Below are 27,728 nucleotides of genomic sequence, written 5' to 3'. Positions count from 1 at the left end.
CCGCAAAGACCACAAACGACAATTAAGAAGGTCTGCCTTTGATTTGACGTTACAAGTTTAAAAAAATGCACTTCACAATTGCAATTGCAATTTCAACGGTAGAATGCTTCGGGGTCGATATTGTGCGCCAATATCTCCTGTACAATATATATCTTGCTTTTACACCCGCCTTTACACGAATACCTCGTGCATGTGCCGACGACAGTGGACATTCCCCAGGGACATTCACCGAAAAGTGGCCGAATAATCGTTCTCAGGTTTCATGAGATTATTTCGACAGTACGTTCATATCCACGGAGCATGAACATATGATGATTAGTTCTACGAAGGTCGAAGGTGTACTATATCCGGAGAACGTCGAACAAAGTAAGTAATAATCTGTTTCGTGTTTTCGCTGTTAATCTTAAACGCTTGCAATTAAAACAATCCACATCTTTCAAAGTGTACACCAAACCGCTTAAATGAATAGTTATTTACGCTCCTTTTGAGTCCTGGGGCGATTTTTTTGGTGACAGACAATACAAATCAACACAATGGACACGGATGAGGTTTTGAAACTTTTGTTGTTAATGGTAAATATATCGTGCTTGTCTATTTTTGTCTGCCAAGGAGCTGAAGGTATAAGCGGATTTTTAACTGATTTCAAACGTCTTATTTTGGTAAGCTAGCATGGCTAATCGAGCGCTTGATAGAATAAGTGCGTGGAAAGTTAACACTCAGAAAATCGGCTCTATTCAATGGTTACAATTGTTAGATTCCGAAACTTGTAGTGAAAATGAAGGACAAAGGGGTCCGCAGATTGTGTCCTAAGTTTTTTTTAGATATGTCGAAACCTTTTCATGCACGCGTGGAGTATTGCTTTTTTTCGAACGAACGATAGTTTTAACATAAAGTAGATCAGTGTTTTGTGCACTCGCTTGAGAGGCACTAGATAAACCTAACTTATGATTTCTTGGTTCATGTTTATTCCTAAAATGACACAAAGTTGTCAACAATCCCAATGTTAATCTTCTTGTCACATAAAACCATCGATAATCTTGTTCAACTTTCACTCAATTTCTTTTACGCTTTCACCTTAATCTTTCTGTTCGCGGTTGTGTTTGTCATATCATCCTTTACATAAACTGCTCCGTCACGAATGCAACTGGAGAAAGACGTATAAACAAAAAGCACGACATAAAATGAACGTCGAAGGTATAGTTCAAGGTATAGTTCATTCAAGTTGCCAGTTTCGACGGAAGGCAGTCTATTTTTGGTTAAACTGAATTGAGAAGTTTGGTTAAAATATTTCGAAGACTTTTCTTATACATATTTAGAGAATTCTATCAGTCGAATGACTGATATTTTTAACAAATGATACATGGCTTTTTCATGTTCGGGTGAACTCATAAGTACAAATCTCAAGCTCGTACGCGGTGCAGAGGTTACCGGCGATAAAGCTTTCCTGGCAAGTCTAGCTTTACATTCTCAGCTATATCAGGTTAAATCAAAGCTAAGATCTCTCGATGGATTTTAGTGAAATATGTAAAAAGAAAAAAAGATTACAACAATCGACGGTAATGGTGCTTGTTTGGTACAGATCTGGTGGAAGAAATTCCCTTCTTCTCCACATCTGAACTGCATCAAATGTTATCTTGCTAGGACATATGTCGAGCACTTGAGTTGCTTTTATTGTCTTTACACGCTTCAGTTAAGTTATTTGGTGTTTTGTTTATATTCACCTTTGAAAATTGTTGTAAACAATTATTGTAAACAATATATTTTGGAACAAACCAAACGCAAAATAGCTCGAGATAACGTGTCTTCAGGCTCGGATTATTCTAGGCTCCAGCCCGGGCTCCAGTCATGAGTACTATCTCTAACTGCATCACAAAGATAGTAATTAGCGGAAATTAGTTTTTTTTTTCTGTGTGCGTGCCATAGTCAGATTTTTATCTAACTTCTGTTCTTGCTTTTACTACCTTGGCAAAAATTTTGATTTGGCTGTCGACCCACATTGTAGCTGCTTGGCAAATTATTTCTTGGATTATGTGTATGAACTATTACCACAAAATGTTGATAAGTTTTTAATGTTCTCACATCGAGAGACCATTAATCATCACGAACATTTCATTAAATTTACCTTGCCGCTATCTTAGGTTTCCCATTAGGGCGACTGGTAGTTTGTTTGCAGCTGTGTTTGTCGTTAGTTGATCAAACATTACAATTCCTTTGCATCTGGGGAGAAAAAACTGTAAGTAGAGATAAGCCGGAATATTTTGATTTCGACCAAGGAACCTGGCGTCTCTTTTATTCCCCTTAGGTGAAAATCTGGTTTTAAACTTTTGAGCACTTTTCTTGTACACTAGTCTTCTATGCAGCCGTACTTGTGCACGCGTGCACCTTTTTTATTAGTCAAATAGACAATACTTCATCAAATTGTTTGTGGGCGACTTCATGTTAAAAGACAAGTAAAGCGCGGAAAACTTAATTTGTGAATTATGAAATACCAAAAAATTGGCGACGATAAAAATCAAGAGTTTTATTAATTACAGTGTTATCACACTACTAAATTGATCCAAAAATTAAATTAATAACAATGAGCATTCCATCAAATTTCTTTGCCGTTTTCTTTCTCTGTTCTGTGACTCGTAACTTGAATTAAATCAAACAGTCCCGCCACGAAAGACTGTAACTAAACTGAAAACGCCTAAATAGAACCAGAGGCATAACGTGAGCGACAACAAAATGAGGACTATCTTGATTTCGATCTGAAGGAACTTTACCGCTAGTGCGGTGTCTTTTTCATCAACGTTGGTTGGAAGTTTATATTACGAGACACATGTGCGGTGTATTTTATTAGAAATACAGGATAGTTTAAACAAATGTCACTGTTTAAACATCACAATTTAATCAGTCTTGACACAGAAATCATTAAGAATTTTTAAAAATTTCTTTTCCCGTTGTTGCGTTCGACGAAGGAAGAACGCTTCCTAATCTTCTGGGCTGCCTGTGATCGCGTAGGTATCCTGTGCATCCCAACCCGTGTTTTTTCGTTCGATCGGCCGTTCACCTTTTCAGCACCATTTTGAGTGACGTCACAATTTCGTTGCGCAAAGCATTCTGTTTCGTGCTTCGCTGGAGTTTGTGTAAACCGTGTTCGTCTCACAACTCAAGTTTAGAGGTTTTGTTTCTTTCACTCTTCGACGAACAAGGACATATATGGGATCATTTGCGATGAACAATGCAGTAGCACAGTTTTTCTCCCTCTGAATTCATGAGGTTTCTATAATAATTTTTTATGCTTGTACAAGGCTTTCAATATGCTAATTAGATCGGAACATTCAAAATGTTTATCGCTTCATGGCGGTGGGATTTTCGCGTAGAGTAAGCTTACATCCAGAATGTTTATTGCTTCATAGCAGCAAAATTTTCGCGTAGAGTATCAAAAATACCTTTCTTTTTGCAAGTAAAGAGTAGTAGCAAGTACAAGCAAATAGTGTACCGTCTCAGTAACACTTTCATCTCTCTGAATTCTTGAGGTTTCGAGCGATAGATTTTTATACTTGGGTGAGTTGTGTCTGAGATCAGCTCAAGTGTATTAAGGCTTGACCAGCCTAATTGTTATGCACATTTTTACTTGGAGGGGAAGCATTTGTCCGATCTCTGCGAAACTTGGCAAATAGTTTATGATCGGTGTCCTTATTAATTTTCCAAAATTTTCTGTGTCAGATTCTAGTCACGTGACCTGAAAACGACTTATAACGGTTAAAATCTTTACTCAAAAATGGGGAACAAAAAGCTACATTATATCAATCTTGTTTGTTGCTTACTCGATGAGCCCTTCTAACGGCTTTATCATCCCGCCTTTTAATGATGTCCACATCTTAAGAGTAACAGTCAATTAAGGAAAATGGGTCACGTGACATGGTAAATGTCCAAATATCTTAAAAGAGAAATAACAAGTACCACCTTAAAAGGCGAAATTAGGTTGGCACAGTTATACTAAACATTTTAATGGCAAACGTTTTTAAAATTTTGGAGTATAAATGTTCCCCATTTTCAAAAACAAGTTATGTGACGTCATCACCCAAGGAATGTCACGTGACACTTAGGAACACTTCCGTTTGGTCAAGAAAGTCAAGCAGTTTATGGAATGAATTTCATCTATAGTGTACATTCTTTACTCGACAGAGAATAGAGGTTCCTTAAAATCTTTGCTGGGGGTCTTTGAAGGACAAATAACCAAGCCTTAAAGTACTTGAGAGATTAGACTGTCAAAATGCTAATTAGATCCCAACCTGAAAAATGTTTATCGCTTCCTAGAGGCGGGAATTTCGCGTTAAGTATAAAAAATACCTTTCTAGTAGCTAATAAATAGTAAGATTTAGTAGCAAATGGAAATATATAGTCGATCGCCAGCGGTAGTATTTTTATCTCTGTGTTAGATTTTTATGCTTGTACACGCGCATTTGGTTATCCGATGGAGATCAAGACCTCCAATATGCTAATTCGATCTCCACATTCAAAATGTTTATCGCTTCATAGCAGCGGGATTTTCGCGTAGCGTATAAGAAATACCTTGAAATCTTGTTGTTAGTAAATAGAAGTAGCAAGTAGAAGTAAAAGTATACCGTGTTGTGTTAAAGTACGTTCTTCAATGATTAAAGACGTTACGAAAATATTTTGCAAATGTCATGCAACCTTAATTATAATTTTTCTCTGTCAGATCTGTCAAGTACTCGGGTTTGCCCCTAATCTCGTAGCTTCAGGATGGAAGAGTGAAATAATCCCTCACGCTCCAGATGTTTCTTCACCCTCAAAGTTAAGATTTTTATTTGCCCATTAACTTTGCTTTATTCAGGCTGGGTAACCAGCAGAAAAACTGTGGTTATTAATTTGGAAAGGAAACTTCAAATATTCTGTGAACATGATGATTATTGTAATAAAGAAAAGTTGCATAAAGAGTAAAACGAACGAAATGAGTCAAATTAAAACGAACAGGAAAGCGCCCACCATACCTAAGTTTTGTCCTTTGTAAGGAATCGAACGCACTCCAATAATCTGTGATTACTACTAGTTATGTATAGGTTGATTCGTTTGCAGGTGCGTTTTGCAAACATTCCGCTGATAGTAAGAAATAGCATGAGAATAGGCAACAAAGGTATAAAAACCGGCTTAATTGCTTCTCACTTCCTGGTTTAACTTGCAACAATAAATGCTTTCGTCTTAGAAGGGGACAGAAGGCCAATCCGATGTTTTAGACAAGATCCAGGGAAACCGTTCCTGTGTAAACAAAGCTACTCAGATTTATGATGGTCTGTGATACTTCTTGTATTTCATTTCCATCCCAAAATACTTTCTATTCCTGATTTTCTGCCTTAATCACGGAATGGGCAAAAATTCTATGTCTTTCGGTAGAACTTGGAGGACTCTTTGGATCATAAAATCAACTTAAAAGGTGGCAATTTATTTATTATTCATTTTATCCAGCAATTACTTTTCTTACGTACACTTTCGTGTACGATTTCAAAAGTGAAACACTCAATAAACAAACACCGAACTTAATCATTCTTTAGATAATCAAGTGGAAAAAAATGCAGTTTTAGTGAAGCACTGTTGATAAGTTATGCCAGATGAGAATTGTGATATCAGACATAAATCTGGAACCTTGGAATCTGTTACTAGTTGATGTTGTACGTTTCATAAATTTTAATGCAAAGTTCTTCTGTTGAGACTTTTAATGTTCAGTTACTTTATTGCCAGTCAGAAGTTTAACCGGGTATTCAGACTTGTTGTCGTAACGTGCAAAACTTTTTGAAGTTAATTAAAGCGAATATCAGATAGCTCTGCAGTCAACGCAATTACCAAAAACGGTACAAGTGCCTTCTAGAATAAGATAAACAAATCACCTAAAGTTGAAGGGTATCTGTAAAACGCGGACCGGATGGCTGCGGATGGCGGATGCGGATGGCGGATGGCGGATGGGAAAATGCGGATGGAAAAATGCGGATGACAAAATAATAATAATAAAAAAAAAATGAAATAAAAAGTATAAACAAGAAGAAAAAAAATGGAATGGAAAATGACAACAACAATTAACAAAGGACTAACGTTACCGTAAAAAACCACCAGTAAACAAAAAACGGCGCTTGGAAATCAAGAAGGGTTTGTTCTGCTTCACAGCTACCATGAGCCATCAGGAAACCTTTCTTTTCATTTGCAAGCACTCTCGCAGGGAACAAAATTAGTCGAGTTTAAATATGCAGTTTTCAATAAATGCGGTTAGTTTTTAAGAGATAAAGCGCACGCGAGTCTATTTTCCTTTTACGAGCAGATTGTTTCGAGCATCGACTAGATAATAATAATAATCTTTATTAGGAAGCTTCCGTTCACTAAACGTGGTTTTCAGAAAGGTCCTATAAAGATTAAATACAAAAGGTTGAAATCTGTTGTCAAACCCGGCGTCATTGGCAACTGTCAATCAAAGCATCACATCCTACACAAAGTGTTGTGTCATGAGCAAGATTGCGGGGGAAGGTAACAGGTAATTGGCGAATCCATAGAGTTACGGCGTTCACGCATATGAGCTGTTTTTGCCGGTCGGTGAGTTATCACCCTTCAAATTCTGGGTGCCGAATTTCACTTTAATTTGTCTCATCCGAAAGTTTTAGCTATCCTGATGGGTCTTGCCGAAAGTTCGAGGACACGTAGTAGCAATAGTTTCATTAGAAAAGTCGCACTTTATGGCGTTTGAGTGTGTGTGTGTTTTTCTGAGTTAACGCCATTTAATCGATTTTTTTTATTCCCGGTTTAATAAAAGAAATACGAGTGAAAAACTGGGAAGCAAAGAAAGCGATACAACGAACGGAACGCAAGGAGTATTAACACGTCTTATGAAGACTACCGACTAAAAGCAAATTGATGGTTGGTTTAGTGGTCTCTTCAAGTCCCAGCGCCTTTCTTTGTTTACTGGCGGTTTTTTGTTAATTGTTGTTATTTTCTATTCAATTTTTTTCTTCTAGTAATCTGTATATTTATATATTTATACTTTCTATTTTATTTTATTTTTTAATTTTTTTTTAATTTTTTAATTTTATTTTGTCATCCGCATTTTTCCATCCGCATTTTCCCATCCGCCATCCGCCATCCGCATCCGCCATCCGCAGCCATCCGGTCCGCGTTTTACAGATACCCAAAGTTGAACCCACTATCTCTTGAACACAAATGACATAAATATTTATTTATTATCTCTTAAACACAAGTGTTGCGGTATTCACTTTCTTTTCACGTTGTCATCATTGGAGTATTCTGATGATGGTATAGATTACACTCAGATATAACTCAATTACTAAGTGTTTTTGGTAGGTGTAGTTGTCTGTATTACGAAGACAGGTATAACCCACCTCTTTAAAAACGTTCCTTTAAAAGCAATTAACACCGACAGTCATTTTCGATATCGGTCTTTGTTTCTTAAAGTCTTTAACAACAGAGTTAGAAAATATGTGGTTAAACGCCGGGTTTGTAAGTGTCGTTAGAAGACAATCAAAGGTCACCGGGTTGTCAAATCTGAACGCACACGATGGTTCATTTTTTGACCACACTTTTTTTTGGCGGCAGATAACACCGCTTTTGAGGTGATGGTTGCCTTTGTTTGTTATTTACGCTGAAAAATCAAAGCGCAGATGAAATACACTGCTTACACTACTTTTAAGGACTGCTCAAAATTAATTCTAGTATTTTTTTTTTATTGTATAGTGTCCCCAATCAGTCGTGCTGGTTATGCACTAGAATGAATCTTGACATTTAAATATAGGTTACTAACTTACTATCCCAGGTGCGCAGATTGTGGAAAATTCCGACGCGGGCTATAATAAAGGCGAAACTGGAGTCTCCTCACTCGCAATGTTTTTCCCAACTAAGAGAAAATAAACCAAATTCGTTCCCTAGTTTCGCGTGAGTTTTTAGCTAGCCGGTACGTGCCTCGCGGCTTCGCTGCGCGCATTAAAAAACAAGACCGCCTGCTTGCATGCTCGCACGCATCTTGGTTTTTTGGCACAGCTCCTCACTAATTGAACACTTGGAACAGGCTGGCTCAAAATGGACTAAGGGCCGCTGCCTTACAAAACATGAATCAATGTTGAGAATGATATATTAACCAGTGAGTGACACAGGCATACTCGGAAAAAGGAAATCTGAGTGCTCCTATCAGGAGTCGAACCTAAGATCTTCCGATAGGAGACTCGTGGGAGCTAAGGCCATTAAACTAGGTTCATGGGACAAACATCCTGCATACTGCTAGGATTTGATTGTCTATTGTCTGTTTACAAAACTGCTTTGGGACCTCTTCATTTAGCAGTATAGATCACGATTTCGGATTAACATTCCACTGTCGTGAGGGGTTTTACCTCTTTTCATCTGGTTATCTTGATGTTTAAAGTAAGCTTGTTGAGCATCTTTTAGCACTCACTTCATGCCGCAAATAGAAAGTAAGTAGTATAGCCAATGAGAATACAGCAATCGTGAAAGAACACTAGTATACATTTACACCAAAAATTTTCAGGAAACAGTTTTATCAGTATGGTTTCTAACATAGGTTTTATTTAATCTGTTGTCGTGCAATATGTTAAAAAAAACCACACACAAAACAAGCAGTTTTAAGAAAGCGAAAACTGCGAGCTTCGAGGGATAGATGCTGACCAAGGACAAATATCCGTGCATGTTTATGTTAACAAGAACCTGTAGACAGCTTCTACTCGGGCGCCTTTAACATTGTAGCTATTGAAGGTTTTGGCAAACGTCGAAAAGTTAAAAACGTAGGCTTATTTGATAGCTGGAGAGACTTGTGACTTGTGAAAAGTTCTCTGTCATGGCTGGATCCTTGGTTTTTTTTTTGGGGGGGGGGGGGGAGGGGGAATTCCATAGAAAAGCTATCGGCGGTAGTAGTCGGACATTTTTAAAGGAACCCCTTAGAGGTGCTAGAATCTCGTTTTGTGAACATGACTAACATCCATTTTCAACCCTAGAAGGTACAAATTCACAAACGAATAATTTTTGTCTCGCTTAATACCCTCAATGACAAGTATCAGGATAGGTCCAAAGGGGTGTCATACCCACGTCACTTTTTTAGCTCCGTGAATTCATGAACTGAGTAAGGTAAAAAATATCTCCAGATGGAACTTGGAAACATCGTCGCTCTGGAAAGAACAAACTAATCAACAAAATTTAAAATTGCTAAAAATGGCCGTGCAAGCCTGTATCAAATTTTCATGTGGCTTTAATATGCAAATTGTTAATGTTTATACCTCGCTTTCCCAAAAGTAAGTAAGAATTACCGAAAACAGAATAATTGATAAAGGCTTCTCCAGCCAAATTTATTTTCAAACAAACAATACATATGCTTCTGGAAATAAACAAAAAACGATTTTATTGCGTGCGTGCGTGCTAAACACATATGCAATTGTTGCAGACAATTCATCTCTGTTTAAATCGATCGCTCAGACGGCTTTGTGAAGCAAATTACAGGAATTAAAGAATTTCGGCTCAAATAATCTGATCACTTACACTGCTGTGAAAAAGCATATCAACATTTAAAACAACAACAAAAAAGTTTTCGTATTGTAGTCTTAGGTTTGGTTTCAATTTTTGAGTGGAATTTAGATTGTTTCAAATCCGAGCGCGAAATGGATTTTCATCGCTTCTAAGACTGCCACGTGCTCTATTTTCGGCAGTTGATCATTCTTCAGGGATACGTATATGTACAGAGATGAATCTTAATTGTGGACAATCGTGACCGTACACCACTAATTCTTACCAAAAAAGGAAGAAAACGTGAAAATCCTTGACTTGGTGGTTACTTCCCGAGTACAAATAAAAGTAATTGTGTTTATTATCCTTAATTGCTATAATCATATGCAACTTTATATAAAGCGCATTTTCAGTCAGGAAAATTCAAATGAAATTGAAAGTAAGGAAGATTCATAATCAGCCATATTTTCACATAGGATCACTACAATGATCTGTTATATGAAAGGAACAAAGTAAGTAAACGTGTAAAAGCAAGATATAACTTACTATGGGAAAATATGTCTCGAGTCCTCAGCGGCGAATCTTATTTTCACATAGTACGTTTTATCTTGCTCTTACCTGAATATTCAAATGCACTTTACAGCACTGTGTGCATGGGGGATTTTTCTAGACAGCTTCTGGCAACCCTGCAGTTTACAATCAGCTGTCAAGTGACAGATGCCTGCATTCCGGCGTCCCTCTTTACACAGTGTTGTGGGTTCTTTAACATGCCCTGCATGGCCTGCAGTCAGTAGTCCCAACTTAAACGGGGCGTGTTGTATTTTTAGTAAATAACGGCAACGCGTTTTGTCAAGTATGTTTATTTCCTCGTCTCGGTTCAAAAGTAAACGCACTTCCATTTTGACGTTTTCGAGTTTTTATCGCATTGAAGTGCCCACTTGGTTTGAAAACTGATGGATTTCACTTGAGAAATATCTCGAGGAATAGGATGTCTCCCAGTTTTGGTTCTGGCACATTGGCTCACGTGACATATTTTGACCATTCAAAAGCAATCGAAAATGTTTTATGGGTTAAAACTAACAATTATTCCACGAGCGCGCGTTGGATACGAGATGATCGATAGCGCCGAGTTGGCTTTAATCATCTTGTATCGACCAAACGCGTGGATTAATTGTTTTTATAAAAACGACTAAGAAAAATCAATAAATCTTGCTGACTACCGCTTACTCTTACCAAATTTGTGGGCCATGGTATAATGACCCATATACCATGGCCGCTAAACCAATCAAAGCACTGGAACTGCGTTTATCCAATGAGTCAGTTTTTAATAATGGGCAATATCAAGAAATAAATAAAAAGTTAAGCTTTAAAGTTTGAGCATTAAGATGAATGTTGTTAGGACCGACTAATACTGACCGTCCTGGTGATTTTTTGGATCCTACGCTTTTAAATATATATGTTAACATTGCTCAAGGACTTTTTATCTTCTGATCCACTAGTGTTCGTGGTGTACGGGTTATTTCTAGGAACAATTTTTGAGGAAAGGTATGATTGAACGTACGTCTAAAAAATATTGTTTATTGATGAAGAGCATGGAAAGTGTTACTCATTGTTTTCAGGCCTTTGAGTACTAGCTTTAGGGCTTTGTTATCCAGCGAACAGAGGTTGGCGATCGAACAACACGTTTATTTCAGGTAAGTATTTTTTTCAGGTTTCGAAACTTTTTTCCATCTACGACATGAATGCAGTTTTATCTGTCACTTGGTTGACTATTTCTGTCCAATTTGGTTTAGTTTCATTTACCGGTAATAGTGCCAATTGAACCTACCAAGTGGTATTTTAATTTAATAGTGATGCCAGAGAGCAGTTTCGTTAATTGATTCGCTGGAAGATTGGTTCATATAATCAAAACAGAAAAGTACCCAGCTGAAATACTGCCCTCAATACGTAGATCATTAGTTTTATCAATACTGTAACCAGGGGGATTGTTTTAACTAATCATCGATCAATGTCATCAAAAACCAAGCAGTAAAAAGTTGATTAGTCATTGAGTACTTGTTGTCTTCAAGGAAACGTCAATGAATTTTGTTATCTATTAATTTTTTGCTTTTCAAATTACCTTTTTCGATAAAAAAACAAAAACAAAAAAAAAACAAACCAAAAACAAACGAAAACACACCAAAACATTACAAGCGAAAAACTAGTGATATAAATGTAAAAATAGAAATCGACTTCTAGTTGGTTCTCGAAAACAAGACAGAGAACATCAACAATTTTCACTAGTACATTCAATTATTTGTCTAAGGTTTTCGCTGTCAGGTTTTTGTTTCCTTTCAACACAACTGAACAGTAACTAAAGCAAATACAACACTTCATCGGAGTCATTCTTTAACATTCATGGGTATGGTGGTACATTTTCCTGCTTCTCTTGTCCTTGCTTATCACATATTAAGTGTTAGCGAATCAGAATTGGCAGTTGTACTGCTACGGTGTGCAACCAAATCAGCAAGTTTCGATTCTTCATATTTGAGTTGAATGCAACTCCTTTATTTTTTATATTCGATCATAAACTGGACAAACAATGTCATTCGCATATCCGAGATGAAAACTATGACTAACCAATGAAATCAATGGCCGGTCAAAAATATCAATGACTAATCAATTCAGTGGCCTTTAATCTATGTCAATGATATCATTGATTAATTATGTTTGATTATGAGAAATTTTCAGCGTAAGATTGGTTTCTCACTCGATATAATAAAATTAGAATATTAACAGAACTTTACAAGTGATCTGTGCTTATTTTGTCATGTCATCTACACTGTTCACAACAAGATGGGCACCAATAAGGAGGCTAGTTCTTGGAGATCATCTTCAAGGGTAATTTTGGTGCTCAACGAAAAAACAAAACAAAAAACAGAAAACAAACAAATAACAACATAAGATGGTTTCAATCACCTACATTGTTATTTTTCCAAACCTTTTTTTGTCACGTAACAGATCACGAGGAAGTTTCTTCAGTTTCTGTTTTCCTTATCTACACACGTACGTTTTAATTGACTCTTTACAGCTAACAATACATCCCACACCTCCCGCGGTAGGAGAAAACGTCAACAGAAGGGTATGATGTTTATTTTTCATCAAAGTTACAGGAGTGACGGGAAATAAAGGCTTTATATTTTCTGGCTTTGCGGACCACTCAAATAGGTCTCCTTTGACTTGTGGAAACATAGGGCAGCCTGAGTAAGTACAAGACTTTAAAATTTTACAGCAAGAATATAACTTGTAAAACTCGCTCATCTGTAACCCTTCAGCTCCCACATCATTGGCTAAATGAAAAAGGAACGACATCATGGCAATGTACAGCATGCTATGTAGTACCGCGGGAAAGTACAACACTATAGGTTTCATTTGAATGTCCACAACTTAAAATTTCATCCACAGACTGAAGGAAAGTTACTGGTCAATAATTTCCCTCAACAGACTCAAGAGTTAGAACCATGTTGTAGAGCACATTAAAAGGCACCAAAGAAAAAACTAGTAAAATCGCTTCCATTTGCTTGGCAACACTTTAAGATTTCTTCCACAGACTCAAAAAAGTTAAAATCGCCTTCCACAGCTTAATAGGTAGCACCACAGCAGAGATTTGCTTTAGGATTTCACCCGGGCGATGATAGTGAACGGTAAATGGTAAAACGCCACAAACAGCATCACAAGCAATTTCCGCCGTGTAGTTTTCATTTGAATGACCACACTTTATGGCTTTATTGGGCAGGGTATAAAGTTAAATCTTTTTTTGCACAATGTAATAAACAGGGCCATGTGAAACTACTCTTCAGTATCGTTCGATAACTCTTATATCTGAAAGGTTGTAAGTTGGGATTTCACGATCAGAATCCGACGTGGGTAAAATAGTTTCATTTCGTGACCTCTATTTTGTTTTTAAATTCTGAAGAATAGCTTCAGTTAATTACAATGAGCTCTCTAGACCACTATAAAAAATGTATACCTTTACATGTAAACAAATGGAATAAATAGCAAAATGCTTTGACTACCGAAGGCCCAAAATAATGTGGTTCCTGCAGTCAAAACACTTGTTACCTTTCGATCTATGTACTGTGTGTTAATTGTCTTACTCCAGATCCATTCCACGTTGTAGCGGAGACAAACTCGATCTGAATTCGCCTTATGTTGGGGCCTTGTTCATTCTAACCATATTAAAATACTGAAGTATCTTGTCGGTGGTATTATATTGCTCATGTTGGCTGGTACTAGCAACAGAGTTTTCACCGAAGTTTACAGTACAAGGTCTGAAAAATTATCTCCACTCACAAGATTTAAAGCCAATGATTTATTGAAACGATTTAACAGATTCAGTGAACTAATTTTCGCGATAAATTTAATGGCCATGACTTATTCGCGCCTTAAATTTCAACAGGAAGCTAAATTAAACAGAGTTTAGGCAAAGAAAAGAAAGGCATGAACGAATATAAAAAGCTGTATAGCAAATTACATGAATGACGGGGAATCTTTTTGTACATATATTTTCAAAGGTAGTAAGTTATGTATTTTTTCCTGCTTCGCTGGCCTGAAGGTCTTTTAAAAGGAGAAACGACCGAAGGTTTAGGTTTTTAATTGAATATCATATCAGTCTGAGATATTCGCTGTTATGGAAGGGTCATACTTTCACTTTCCAATAGCGTAGACCGGAGATGGGTAGACTAACAGATAACGCAATCGAAACTTAAATAGGGAAGCTAAAACATACAGTTTCCGTGAGTTGACAGGGACTTTTGAGTCAAGGAGCCGGTCATGTTTACTAATTTGCCTAAAATGAATGCTCATGCTAGCATTTGACAACATGATAACTCGCTGGCTTATCGGCGTTTAATTAAAATGCTGCGGGAGAGTGAAAAATTGACAAAGCTAACATTGACAGGAGAATGAAAGAAACGAGGTGGAAATCATTAAGATTAACATCAAAAAATTTTAAATAACGATTATATTGTTTCTAACCCCTGCGAAATGCTTCTCCTCTGTGCTTTTATCTTGGATAAATCAATTCTAGTCATATCTTCGATTAACAGACGTTTCAGCCTCAACACAGTAAGGAGTAGATCATTTTTCAATGGCCTGTGTATAGATCTTTTGTTTGTTTTAAGGGCGTCATCTGCCAGCGTCAGCTTTCTTATTGCATTTTCAATGTTAAAAATTGAACTGCGAGGTTTTGAATTGACTTGTATCGCGACGATTAACCCACGCCACGCTCTACAGACTCGGAAATTTAGTCAATTTGAAGCCGTCAGACGAGATTTCACTACCGATTTTCGACAATTTGTACTTAAAAAAATTGCCGCCGGCTCTTTCTTTACTAAATAACCTGCCCGAATTAGAGCGTTTACAAGTTCGATTCGTTAGCGCTTTCGAGGCTTTCATCGCAAATTCTTTTTTTCTTGGCGCATTGTTCTCATTTGGGTTTAGTCGAAACTTTTGTTCATTAAAATTCTGACGCGTGCCTTAGCGAGTCATTGTCTACACTGGAGACAGGTGCTGCGGTGAAAGCAGGTCTCACAAAACCCCCGGGGTATAATAGCAACTCAAGATATCAGTAAGCATCTAGGGGTTTCCAAGCCTCTGTGGATAGATTTTACATGCTGTTTGTTCCTACTTAGGATTAAAATTCAGAGGAACGATTACCAAGCCCGAAGACAACTCTACATGGAACTGAGATGACTTTGATGATATCGTACAAGAGAGTTGTTTTGAAACTGGTAAGCAAAACATTAATTTGCGTACAGTTAGTATTGAGCTCTTTAAAAGTTCAATACGGTCAGGGATAACGCTTTGTGTATTTTTTTTTCAGTTGTTTTCCTTTCTTCTTGGCAAGCTTGGGCGCGATTCCGAAGGTAATATTAAAAGTAGTTTTTGACAATTTTGCCTTACTGTCGTTCAGTTCGCATCGCAGCTTTTTTGTTTGGAGTTTATGTGCAATAATCAATCTTGTACAGTTGTCGTGCACGCGAACATTGGGTCTTAGTTTTGAGTGCCTATTTTCCTGTAAACTGGTGGTGGTACAAAGGGTTGCCAGATAATAAATATAAGGCCGGAACATATGCCAAGCGCTGGATACTCGCTAAGACACTTGCTCTTAAACAACACTTTTAGCACGAGGTATGAAAGATATACGCCATTGATAAGTAATTGTTCCTTTTCTCTCAGAGCATTGATCCAAAAAAAAAAAAAAAACTGTTTTAAACGGCAACAATGTTAATTTTACCATCGTAGAAAATTACGGCTCGCGGCGGTCGTTGGTTTCAAGGCGTTAAGCAATTGAGTTTGAACTGTATATCAAGGTTTGCCGCTTATTAGCGAGAATAAAAACGTTTAATTTAAATTGAAAAGATTTCCCTCCAGGTTAATCTCATTTGGTTTAGAAAGCAACTGGGTGCTATAATGAGTCAACCGCACGGAGAAAAGATCGCTCGGAAAATTTCCAACAAATAAATGTAAACTTCGAAGGTTTTCAATAAATCTAGACGTGGCCGGTGAAAATGTTTTCCCTTTTGTAATTGTGACCAAAATATTCTTGTTTTTTCTTTGAAAGGCGGAGTAATTTGCACAAGTTGCAAAGGCGCCTTGCTGTGAAATTCATATTCGGTTGTCATGACCAATAAGACTGCACTTACAATAAGTGAAAACCACAGCATGAATATCGTAAGTGTTCCCGATATGTTTCAATTAAGTGTTTGCACTGGGCTTTGTTCATCTGGGATTTGTCCCAAATTAAACGCTATTGCTCTAATAAAGCACGTCTCTTTGGATAATTTAAGGAATTAAGAAAGACGCGAGTTTCCTGAAATGTTGTTAATGGCGGAATTTCTATGAATTCGAAAGTCCGTAAACATTGTGATGTTTTGGGAATGTACTTCTTTCAACGGCATTTAAATTTGCACAAAGAACCTCAAACAAACCAATTTTAATAGAACAAGTAAGTATCAACAATCGCGAGTCATTTAAAACCCGTATTCTCCAAACCGGCTGTGAATACCCGGTTTTTCGATCTCTCTGATTGGCTTGTTAGAGTGTGTTACGCTCAGGCGTTATCCTCTTACTATTCCCGCGACCAACAGCTTGAAAATCACCTTCGATATGAGCAGAAAATCGACTTAATTTGTTTTTCACGTAGCCATTGATTAAAGCAATTGTTTTCTCCAGTATCACCAACAGCGGTTGGTCTTTGCCTCCTGCTTCGTACAGTTTGGTAGATATCCCATGTTTTGCTTGTTGTGATGGATACTGCAACGTGTTTGACAGAATGAACTTCCTCAATTCGATGAATAATAGTAAAATACATGTAGGAGCTTCTTAATTCCAAGAAAACAGAAAGTACCTTGGAACAATTCATCCAAAGAAATGTTATTGGTTGTTGCAGAAATAATGCCTCCGAATGCCTTTCATGCAGTATAACCTTGCTCAAGCCAGTTCTTACGTTACGAACGCAAATCATCACGATGCACCAACCAAACAATACGTTTCAGAAATTGATTTTCCTCACCAAGTCGAAATTTTCGTCATGAATAATGTTTTGCACAAACAGTCAAGTGAGGAAGTTGTACAGGAAACAGAGTTTTCACCACAACACTCTGAACATGTTGTTTTTAGGCAGTTCGTTTGTTTTTAAAAAACATTAGCTGAGTGTTGTAACTCAGTCGTTCGTTTTAAGTAATGAAATCGAAATTACAGTTTCCTTCTTAAAAAGAGATATAATGATTTAATTTAATCAGTAATAGTAGCCACTTACTCACAAGAATTCTAGAAAATTCAAAGTAATTCCTTCGAACCGCATCTCACTACGCAATCAAAAACTTGAGTTTCAATATAAAAACCAGCAACATCCTATTCCAATAATTTATTCGATAATAATAAATTCGGTTCCCGAAGATCTGACAGTAGTCACTAGGAAACGAAGCTCTTTTACGAACATTTATTTAAATGAAAAAGGTATTTTTCTTGTTCACGAGTTGTAGCTTTACCGGAGTACTAAGTTATTGGCCCAGAGCTCGTGTTGACACAAGGCCATACACAAGCTTCTCTGAAGCACCTCCAGCTGGCACCCAGCGTCGAGAATCCGAAAAAAACAGCGAAGAAAAATCATTTTAAATTTCCACTGTTTCTTAGCCTTTGGGGATGATATTTTTTTCTGGTAATCGTCGGTTAATGAATGAGCTTTAGAGATAGTTTTATCTCGTAATCAATTTAGACCGAGAGAAAATTTTTGATAGCATCTAATCCTAGATGCCATGTACGTGAAGACCAATTGTCAAACAAGATAGATTTATCTGATTTCTGTTACCCACAGCACATATATAAAGTCTCTAGGCCCTTCTTCTTGATATTTTCCTTCTCCATGTGATCAATTTTTACATCGAAAATACTACAATTTAATTAACGCTGTTATAAATAAATAATTCAGTTATGGACAAGGTATTGAAAAGGAAGTTATGATTAAATCATAGTGAAAAATAACCGCATATAATCCAACGTAGAGGAATCATAAGTAATCTAATTAACGAGAAGCTCCAAAATATTTTTACATGCATCGTTGTAGTCATACAGTACGACGGAGTTGTACTTAGCTCGTATACCAGGACACAAGACATATTAGAGCATGCAACTTATTGGTCAGAACGGCAAAGAACTGTGCCAAAATGTATAGCAAATGTCTAGAGCTACTACTCATTAACTATTGTTTATGATGCTTTCTGTAAATTGACGTTTCGGCAGCCTTCGCGAAAGTTCCCGCTAGGGAGGGGGGACATTTTGCGTCAGGCAGACGTTTATAATGTCAATCAATGGATTGACACAAGAGAAAACTAAGAATCAGGGTCAAGGTGAAATGTCAACTTTTTACTTTGTTTCAGCATGGGAGCAGCCCAACTTTGACACAATGCCAGAAAACAAAGTCATTTGTCAAGGAGACCGCCTGCGACTTCAATGCGCAAACTCAAGCATGAGGCTGGTCATTTACTCTGCAATGTACGGGAGAACAGAACCCGGTTACGTGATATGCCCGTACAAAGGAGCTGAGCAGGACCACGATTACAACTGTGGGGAGACTGACGTCACTAACCTGTTTAATACAATGTGCGAAAAGAGAGCAAGATGTAAAGTTAAAGTGAACAGTGCATTGTTTGGGGATCCATGCCCTGACAAACACTTGTACCTTAACTTGGTTTATGCCTGCGGTAAGTATGCTTTATTGTCATAGAGAATTCAGCTACTTATTAGCGGGAATACAGAGGAAATTCTAGGGAGATTAAGAATCGCGTTTACGGCAAACGTGAGATTCGCGTTTATGTTTTTTTGAAATAAAGAGTACATGTACAAAGATGACAATAGTGCAAACTAATTCTGGCCTTTGATGGTAACGCAAAACTACTCGATTTGACAGAGAAACTGAAAATAGCAAGTGGGAAATATAGGGCAAACATGGTCACGTGGTCACATCAGGCTCACGTTTGCCGTTTGCCATAAACGTCACTCCCAGACGGGAATCGAACCCATGTCTACACACTAACGCTCGCTTGCTCTAGCCGTTGAGCTACAGGGATGCACTATGCATGACGTATGTCACTTAGGGATCGTGTTCGCCGCTATTCGAACGTTATTGCACTGAGCTACAAATTAGCCTTTGCTATCATTACTTTTTCGTTTAGTGTTCCACTCGTATCACTTGCTTATTTATGTATTTTAATTTGAGCCTATTTTAACTAATACTAGTTCTGAAGATGAGAGTACTTTTGTGGTGGTAAGCGTACTTTTCTCTTACAAATATCAGCCTGTTTGTTCAGTTAAAATCTTTTTAAAGAGAGCTGAGGACAGCTCACACTCTCTTTCCCTTGTTAATTCTCACATTGTCAGCGGAAATCGTGGACGATCTTGACATTTACCTTTGTGGCTACTACAACTTTCATTTGACTATAAACCTTTTTCCAAAATGGCTTCCCTGATTAATATTCTTTTGTGTGCATTCAAATTAGCCCTTCTTGCCTCGTTCAAGGTAAAGAGAAAATTAATAGTCTTATGATTTTTGAGCAGGCAAGAAGAAAAAAAGAATATTTAAATAGCTATTTTGGAATAAGGTCTATACTTTTCAGAATTTTCATAACAACAACCCGTTAGACTCCCAGGGGCGGGATCACGGGACCCTCGTAAGTTAAGTTGTATCCTAAGTATTCAATACACAATACACAATACTTATCATACATCTTAACTTACGAGGGCTTCATCAATCTGGCCTTAGCTTTTTTCCGGTATGGCATGGCGTAGAATAGCTCAAACAGTAGATCACTTGTTATTAATTCATCATTAATTTGAATTTTATGGGAAACGGCTCTTTACAACGCCGAGGGTATCTCGAAGGCGATGCTAATGTACCAAACTGCAACCTACACTTCATAATTATCTATATTGTTATCACTCAAGAATGCTTCTTATTTCTAAAGTTTCAAAATCTCAAGCTTATTTTTATCTCTTAAAGAATTTCAGAAACGAAAACCAAAACCCTTGGCAACGTCATCAAGCACCGCAGTAACCACGGCAGCGAGCACTTCAGCAACCACGTTATCACCGACCACCTCTACCGTCAGCTTCTCATCTGTATCAATCTCTTCAACTGTAACAGTAACAGGGGTCTCGTCCAGCACCTTATCGTTGACTCAGTCAACCCCAGTAGCTGAGGAACCTTCGACGGTTCACACTACCAACACTGAGCCAAAGGATACAGGGGCCGACAACACTGCTGACACTCTGCAAGTGGAGCAGGCCGGTTCAAATGGAAAGTCTGGTGGTGGGTCTTTGGGTATCGCTGGCGCATTATTTGTTTGGTTTTTGTTCATGCAAGGTATTCAAATTTTTGGTTGCTAGACCAGTACTGCGGAGCTCTCCCTCAAGACGTCTCCGTACATCCGACAACCTCGTTATTGGGGATCTCACAGACAATAATTTCTTCAACGATGGCTGTGAGCTAAATAAGGTCATAGCCACTTATCTGTCCTGCCCTGAGTACCCTTACAGAAAGTACATCCCCTCATTTTTAACTCATAAATTGCACATGCGTGATGAACGAGTTATCGTAATGAACAAACTGCACTTGCTTAGTCGCTCCATCGTTCCATCGGTCGATCGATGGGCTGTAAACTTTATATTAATTTAATCTGAATTTAATCAAAATCATAAATCATCCATTAGTCTGCCATCACGGGACGAAAAACAAGGACGAAACATGAAGGCAACGAATAATTTTTTATAGAAAGAAAACGGAGATATGTCATCTGCTAAATCCTTTCATTTACCGAGACAAAGACACAACTTTCCTTTTCAGGATAGATATTTTCCAAAAATTCGCCTTCGACACACGGAACTGCGCGTTCAACGTTCAAACATGTGAGCTCTATGCAAGGCATTTTTAAAATCAAAGTTGTGCCACTTTTATGACATTCTACAAAAAGATTTGAAGACAAAGAAATCAGTCAATAAACACCTTCTTGCTTGTCATAATAGATTGTCGTCACGCAATCATTCCCCACGACCAAAGTAACCCTGTGCTAGTGGAAACGACATCCTTACGCATAAAAGTAATAATCAAAAGTAATAAGCAAAATTCGCTGCTTGCAGTTTGCTCTGTTTACAATTCGTGTGGGACGCGATTTCATTTTAAAACTTCTGCTCCGTAAATATTAACGATGGCTGAACGAAACAGGCCTTACCAGCACAGCGAGAAAAGAGACGTTTGTAGAATTCTGCAACGAGGTGTACTACAAAAGCACATGTTTTTGGAATGATTACTCAAAATGAAAATAAATAAGTATTATGGCCCGCTGCACAGCCAGCTTGCATTTATGAGTTGGCTCATGGAGCTCTTTTGACATGATCTCTCCAGCAAGCAGTAGTTAACTAGTGTGACTTAATGAAGATATGGCTGGCTGGAGAGGGTATATAGGTGTCATATAACGAGGTTGTTGGAGAAGTGGTTCCTCAGTACGGGTGAAAGCAATTCAGTATCCAGATTTGAGAATTCGATTAAGTGATACCCATGTCATCTGGGTAGTAATTTAAATTTGCGTTTGTATGAGTTAATTAATTAACTGATTGATTGATTGATTAATTAATTAATTAATTAATTCAAAGCATAGCATTTCATGCGTTTTTCATTTAACCACTTTTTATAGAAACCAAACCAAAAGGTGGCTTGCCTTGTACCCCTTCCTCCACTTGGTGGTATTTCTTGGCTTTGATTTCTGATTTCTTCACTTTAATACCACTTCAATCTGGTTTATGATGTGTTTTAAAAGCAGGCTAATCAGCTGGCATCTGTGGCACTTAGCAGGGATAACCTTTTAGTGAACAACAAATTATATGTATCGAAAGCGAGACTTTGTGCATACATCAAGTTCGTAAAGTTTGGAAATAGAAAAAGCATTTGACAAAGTGATTGGGCAACTGTTGTCTTTTACTAAGCTTTATAGTTTGTATTCCATTTTAGATCACTCCTCGGATTACATCACAGTGTTTTTCTGCACTGCCGCTGGTGCTCTTAGCCTGGGTGTGATCGCTGGTGTTTATGTACTTTATTGCCACCGCGAAAACAATCAACAGCTCCAAGTCACCGTCGAGCCAAAACTGAGCGGATATGGAACCACCGACTCAAAAGCTTCGGAGGAGGTTGATCCATTCATATTAGGTCCCATGAAAGTCCCGCCTCCAGATTACATGCTACACGAATATAATTGGACTCGTGGAAATTCACTGCCCCATAAGCATCTGCAAAATGGATCGGTTGTTACCAAGGATGTAGGATCCAAGGACCTGAATGGGCATAGCCGGTTAGTTAATTCTCGCATGTTATGGATGAAGTATGCCTTCTGCTGTGAATAATAGTGTGAAAAGGAAAGAAAGGTTAAAGTCTCATGGTGAAGTGCAAACATTCTCTCATTTCAGAATGCTTCATTACAAAGAACGTGTATATGCATATAAAGGAGAGAGTAACATTTAAAGATGATGGGATTAAGCCTATAATGTTTGCTTTGCCACGCACAAGGAACGTAATCACTTGTGACTTTCATTTTACGAAATGCATGAATTCATCACTCCATCCATCCATCCATCCATCCATCCATCCATCCATCCATCCATCCATCCATCCATCCATCCATCCATCCATCCATCCATCCATCCATCCAAGTGCGCAGCCTGTCAGTGCACGAAATTGCAGGTCAACATTTCACTCGGTGACAGTCTTTCACTTCTTCATTCATTATTTTGTCACACTATCAAGTTTAACATTTTTATTTGATTTTTTCCAGCTACTGCTAAAAGGAGAACACATGAAGTAAAAGCCATCCACACAAACATAGATGCAGGCTTCAGAACCATCCTCACGTCAAGAGCCATCACTAATTGAACTCGTAACTTTCACTAAAGATCGTTAATATCACGCTTGAGTGTTACCAGATAGCTCCCATCGAAAACTTATTGCGCGGAACAGCATGCGAGAACCCACCCGTGTCTGAGTCGCGAACATACAACCTGGTAGAGGCGTAATATAATTTCTGAGCAAAAAGTTCCGAAATAAAATCAAGAAATAAATTTGAATCAGGAGAGGAGTTAGTGAATCCAAACAATCGAAGGCATTGTTTTGGCAATTTATGTTGTAGCAAAATGTTCCGTGCCGTTGCAATGGCAAAATTATTAATTTGGTGGAAATCGTCGAAGTTCATTTCAGATGAAAAAAATAGTGTAAATACTAATTCCAAAAAAACGTTTATGAACGTTTTTGTCTACTCTACCAAAATGTTTAAAAAACTCTTGTGTGTTGTGTTACTTGTTAAAATTTTTCAGATTCCGATTAAACAATGCGACTCTCCCGATTTCATTTTTTATCACATTAGAGATTTTTCTCTTGCTTTGCACATATCATCCATTGTCACATTTTTCATCATTTGCCCTCCTCATTTGTAGTGAGCTCCAGGTGATTTGTCCTTTATCTTCTAAATGGAAGCATTTCTGTTGGTTTTCCATCCAATAATCGGTACATTAACATGCACCAGAGTCTGCCTCGTAAACGTTTTAGCTGGTAGCTCAACGCACAGTTTGACGTAAAGTGAATAAAAAAATGGAAAGTTAAATTGTTATATGAAAAAAGTATCATTATATAATATAACAATCTGGATCCAGTGGTTCGAAAGGCGATATTAGCTAATCCGAGAAAATAAGAATTCCCTTATTGTGTCCCAACTACCAGTTTTCAGTATAGTTACCAACAGTTTGCTAAAGTAAAAATTGAAGTCCATAATGAAATCTAAATCACTCAGCTCAAAAGTAAAGCTCAATCCTGTTTTGAGGAACCGGGTTCTGAAATAAAAGTTGTTTGATCTTGTTTTAAAAAAAGACTTTATCTTATAGTAGCAAACTATAGTTAAGGTCTTAAGGAGTGGCTGTTAGGATTGAAGTTATTTTCTTTAGAGATTGAACTCAAGCTCCCTGGAGCCTCAGCGTCTCTCCCCATTTAAACCTTGAAAAAACGAGGCCATTGTTAGAAGAAGAGTTCTGTTTTATTGGCAAATACCTCGGATATTCTGAAATTAGAGTTTGTCAAAATCGCGCAATACATATCTCTTATAAAATGTTAAAAAAGAAATCGAAAGTTTTTATTGGTGTAATAAAAATATGTCTGTGCGTAGCGATCGCAGCAACATATTTCACTTCAGTGTACAGTCAAGCCTCCTTTAAAGACCACCTCTCGTAACCCATCACCTCTGTTAAGTTTATGCACGACCCCACCAGCTCTGCTGATTTCTCTTATCGTGTTGAAATAAAGTTCTTGATTTGATTTGATAACACAAAACCACTACTAGCGACCACCGCTTCATGGCGTCCATTTTTCTGGCATTGTGGTGGTTGCTTGACTGAGGTTTGACTGTATTCCTTTATTGTATCACCTGTAACACATCCAAACAACGCTTTAAATATTTTGTGAGTCTTCCTTCTTTTCCTTCAGACGGCCTCTTGAAGCACCTAAATCTCGCCGCCAAAGTTTCGATGCTGCTATTGTGCGAGTTCAAAGACCAGACGGTTCCACTGTCTTTCTTAAAACTAGCGATTCTTCCAGGAGTGGAAGGGGGAGATACGTCGATGTTGAACATTATCGTAAAACAAAAAAGAAAGAAACTGATGAGAAATCTGGAGAAGTGTTGTTTTACTAGCCTTATAAGCATTAGTTTATTCATATTCATAGAGGGGATTCCGAGTGTATAGTACAAAGGAACCTTCGATGTGAGTAAATTAAGTGATCATAAGTGTGAACTGCTGATCAAATGACTTGACCTTCTCAGTAAAATTGTCATACTAAGCAGTTGCAAAGAAGAGATTGAAAAAACAACAACAACAACAAAAAAAACCTCACCACCACGAACAACAACAACAACAACAACAAAAACAACAACAACAACAGGTTACATGGTATACGAGCCATTAACCCAGTTCGGGTTTAATAGTTCAGGTGGTTAAGAGTTTTCAATCGGTATAATAGATTTGTTTGAGACCGGTTCAAATCTAAAACTTTTCAGTTTGGGTTGCTTTTCGAAACTGCTCAAGTTTCCGACTTTGCTGAGAGGATCTTCTATATATAATTTTGTGTGATATCCTTTCAAGGAAGAGGTCTTTTCGCTTAGAACTAGCAGCCTCGCCAAGCGGACTTGTTAAGTTGTTTGTGTCGCGGTTTCAGTTAAGGTTTCTATTGTTAACTTTAACGTTTGAGAGAAATGTTGTTATTCCCTCTAAGTCTAGAATTATCTTCATTACTTAATATTTTCTGGGTCGAACAGCAACAGATGAAATGGGGATTGCATTAGAGCTGATTTTCCTTACGAGTGTAACATAGGTATCAACTTAAATACATTAACATTAGATTTTACTTTTCTCGCAATTAAAAAACCGCTAGGGTATATAAAGTTAAATATCTGTCATTTATCTATTGAAATATAAATGGTGATCCCAATAGGTTAATTAATAAAGTATTACATTGCGATTTTATGTTAACCGCAGAAAACGTAGAGGTGTACAATATTTGTACTTTCAATTGGCATTAATAACGCAGACAGCTAAGTATCAGGCGATATTCGCAGGATAATTGATAAATATCTGCTAATGGAAAATGTAAACAACACGTCAAATACAATCTACTGAATCAATTGCATTAAATCAGTTTAATAACGAGTAAAAACAAACAAATAATACAGAAGTCAAACGGAGTGCTGATTAAAAATGTATATTATGGTTTCTCTGACAATACAGTCACTTGAAATACAGTTGTATCAATTAATGATGTCGGATTGTAACCCCCAAGCTTACACGACAAGGACGGAAAATAAAAAATATATAAATAAAAAATTTATAAACAGTTAGATAAGTAAATCACTTTATTTAAGTGTCAATGTATATTGAGCACAGAGAACTGATTGGGATACTTTCCAGATCAAATTTGAATTTAGAAATGTTGGTTTTTGAGGACAGGGGAAAACCGGAGTACCCGGAGAAAAACCTCTCGGAGCAAGAATGAGAACCAACGACAAACTCAACTCACATATGACACCGAGTCCAGGAATCGAACATTGATGGGAGGTGAGTACTCTCACCACTGCGCCATCCCTGCTCCCCCAAATAGTGTGGGAAGCTGAATAGCTTAAAATTTGGCTCTAATTTTACGGTTGGTAGTATGTCAGAATGGGAGAAAATATAGACTGTTCACAGTAACCTATTTTTCCGTGGGATTTTCGAGACTCGTACGCTTCGATCGAACTCCCACCATCTTGGTTAAACGGCGAAGGCAACCTGGGGAGAGTGTCTAAACTACCGAGTGGAGCGGGAGTCACGCTCCTCCTCCCCCACTAGGATCCCCCTTGGTGGTTTAGACACTCTCCCCGGGTTGCGCTCGCCTTTGCAAACTTATGGCGGGACTTCGACCGAAGCGTACGAGTCTCGAAAATGCCACGCCTGTTAACAACGTGAACAGGTGCCTTTGGACGTGCTTAAATTCAGTTTGACAATCTTATTCGACCGGACTAGACGGATGACAAACATCGTTCAGCAATCGCTTCGCTAAAGAGGAGTACACGGTCAGGTGACTTTAAAGGTTCTTCAATTAGTGCTGGCTATGCACTAGAATGAATCTTGACACTTAAATAAAGGTTACCTACTTACTCACTTATGTAAGCGATGGGTTGCTCTGGGAGTGTGTGGAAACTAACTCTCTAGAAATAAAGCATTTAACCGAATTTCTTTGTTGAATAACCCGGTTGCCGGGTTATGACAATTTGACGCCTCCATCTCGGCTTCTATCGACTCTGACGACTGTGTTGTGGTTTGGCCCATTTGAACCATTGTTACTAAATATTTAAAACATAGATTTCACTTTGCCGTGCGTCTGTACTCGGAGCGGAACGCACAGAAAACGTCAAAATGTGGAGGGAAAGCGTGACTGATGTTCTTACCACGTTTTGACGTCTTCTGTGCGTTATCAGAGTACAGAACAACGGCACGATGAAATCTATTTGTTTTATACAGTAACCAAAACGTTTGACCACATTTCGTGGGCGAGCGTCACGTTGACTGAGCCGAGTCAAATATTTTGAAGGAAATTTTTAGACTACCACAGACACGCAATTGTGATCGTCTAAATTACTCATGATTAGAGTATATTTCGAAAGAATTCCACTAAACATATTTTCAAAACTAACCTTTATTCCACAGGGATTTCTGACCCCAAAATATCAGAGCCTTTCAGTCGCTAAACAGCGATTTGTAACCGATCACTCACCATTACCGGATTTCTATCGGCGACATATTTGGACAAACATTTCCTTCCTTTTGACATGACAACAAAGTTCTACCTCTTTTAACCTGCTTGAGGTCACTCAACGGCCTTTGTCCAATTTTTCCTGCGAAAATTTGTCTATTTTTGTCTGCTTCTCGCCAAACAGTTTGCAAGTCTTTGTTGTCCAGTCCCTCGGGCTGGACTCTAGAATGATCACGTACGCCGGTGACACCACTCGATAACGTCATTCTTTCGTTTATTCTCTAATCACAAACCCCGGTACACCAATCAAAACGCGAGTTTTACAATGTTCATTGTATAATAGCCGATTCAAACTGTCAGCTTTGCA

The 27,728-nt window shown here is 37.9% G+C and overlaps 1 protein-coding gene across 8 annotated transcripts; it reads left to right on the top strand.

Annotated features, from left to right (window-relative positions):
* Window positions 1-211: 211 nt before the first annotated feature.
* LOC146482145 (uncharacterized) lies at window positions 212-25,975 on the top strand. Of its 8 annotated transcripts, XM_085107437.1 has the most exons (8): window positions 10,907-11,201; window positions 12,654-12,750; window positions 15,180-15,278; window positions 15,371-15,413; window positions 18,429-18,752; window positions 20,048-20,410; window positions 22,052-22,391; window positions 24,566-25,975. In XM_085107437.1, the coding sequence occupies exons 3-8, from the start codon at window positions 15,237-15,239 to the stop codon at window positions 24,768-24,770; spliced, it is 1,317 nt and encodes a 438-aa protein (XP_084963563.1). In that variant the 5' UTR covers window positions 10,907-11,201; window positions 12,654-12,750; window positions 15,180-15,236; the 3' UTR covers window positions 24,771-25,975. The 8 variants fall into 8 exon arrangements, with proteins under 8 accessions (XP_084963567.1, XP_084963562.1, XP_084963569.1 ...); XM_085107441.1 differs by lacking the exons at window positions 10,907-11,201; window positions 12,654-12,750 and adding an exon at window positions 212-366 and having other exon boundaries at window positions 20,048-20,356; XM_085107436.1 differs by lacking the exons at window positions 10,907-11,201; window positions 12,654-12,750 and adding an exon at window positions 213-366.
* Window positions 25,976-27,728: the final 1,753 nt, after the last annotated feature.

Source organism: Pavona decussata, unplaced genomic scaffold (assembly GCF_977016875.1).
Source record: "Pavona decussata unplaced genomic scaffold, jaPavDecu1.1 SCAFFOLD_47, whole genome shotgun sequence".
NCBI lineage: Eukaryota > Metazoa > Cnidaria > Anthozoa > Scleractinia > Agariciidae > Pavona > Pavona decussata.
This window is presented reverse-complemented; position numbering and strand designations above follow the sequence as displayed.

Coding starts and splice junctions, on each gene's coding strand:
- LOC146482145 (XM_085107436.1), top strand. CDS start 15,237: ATGACTTTGATGATATCGTACAAGAGAGTTGTTTTGAAACTG. Junction 15,279..15,370: donor AGAGAGTTGTTTTGAAACTG/GTAAGCAAAACA, acceptor TTTTTTTTTCAG/TTGTTTTCCTTTCTTCTTGG. Junction 20,411..22,051: donor TTGGTTTTTGTTCATGCAAG/GTATTCAAATTT, acceptor ATTCCATTTTAG/ATCACTCCTCGGATTACATC.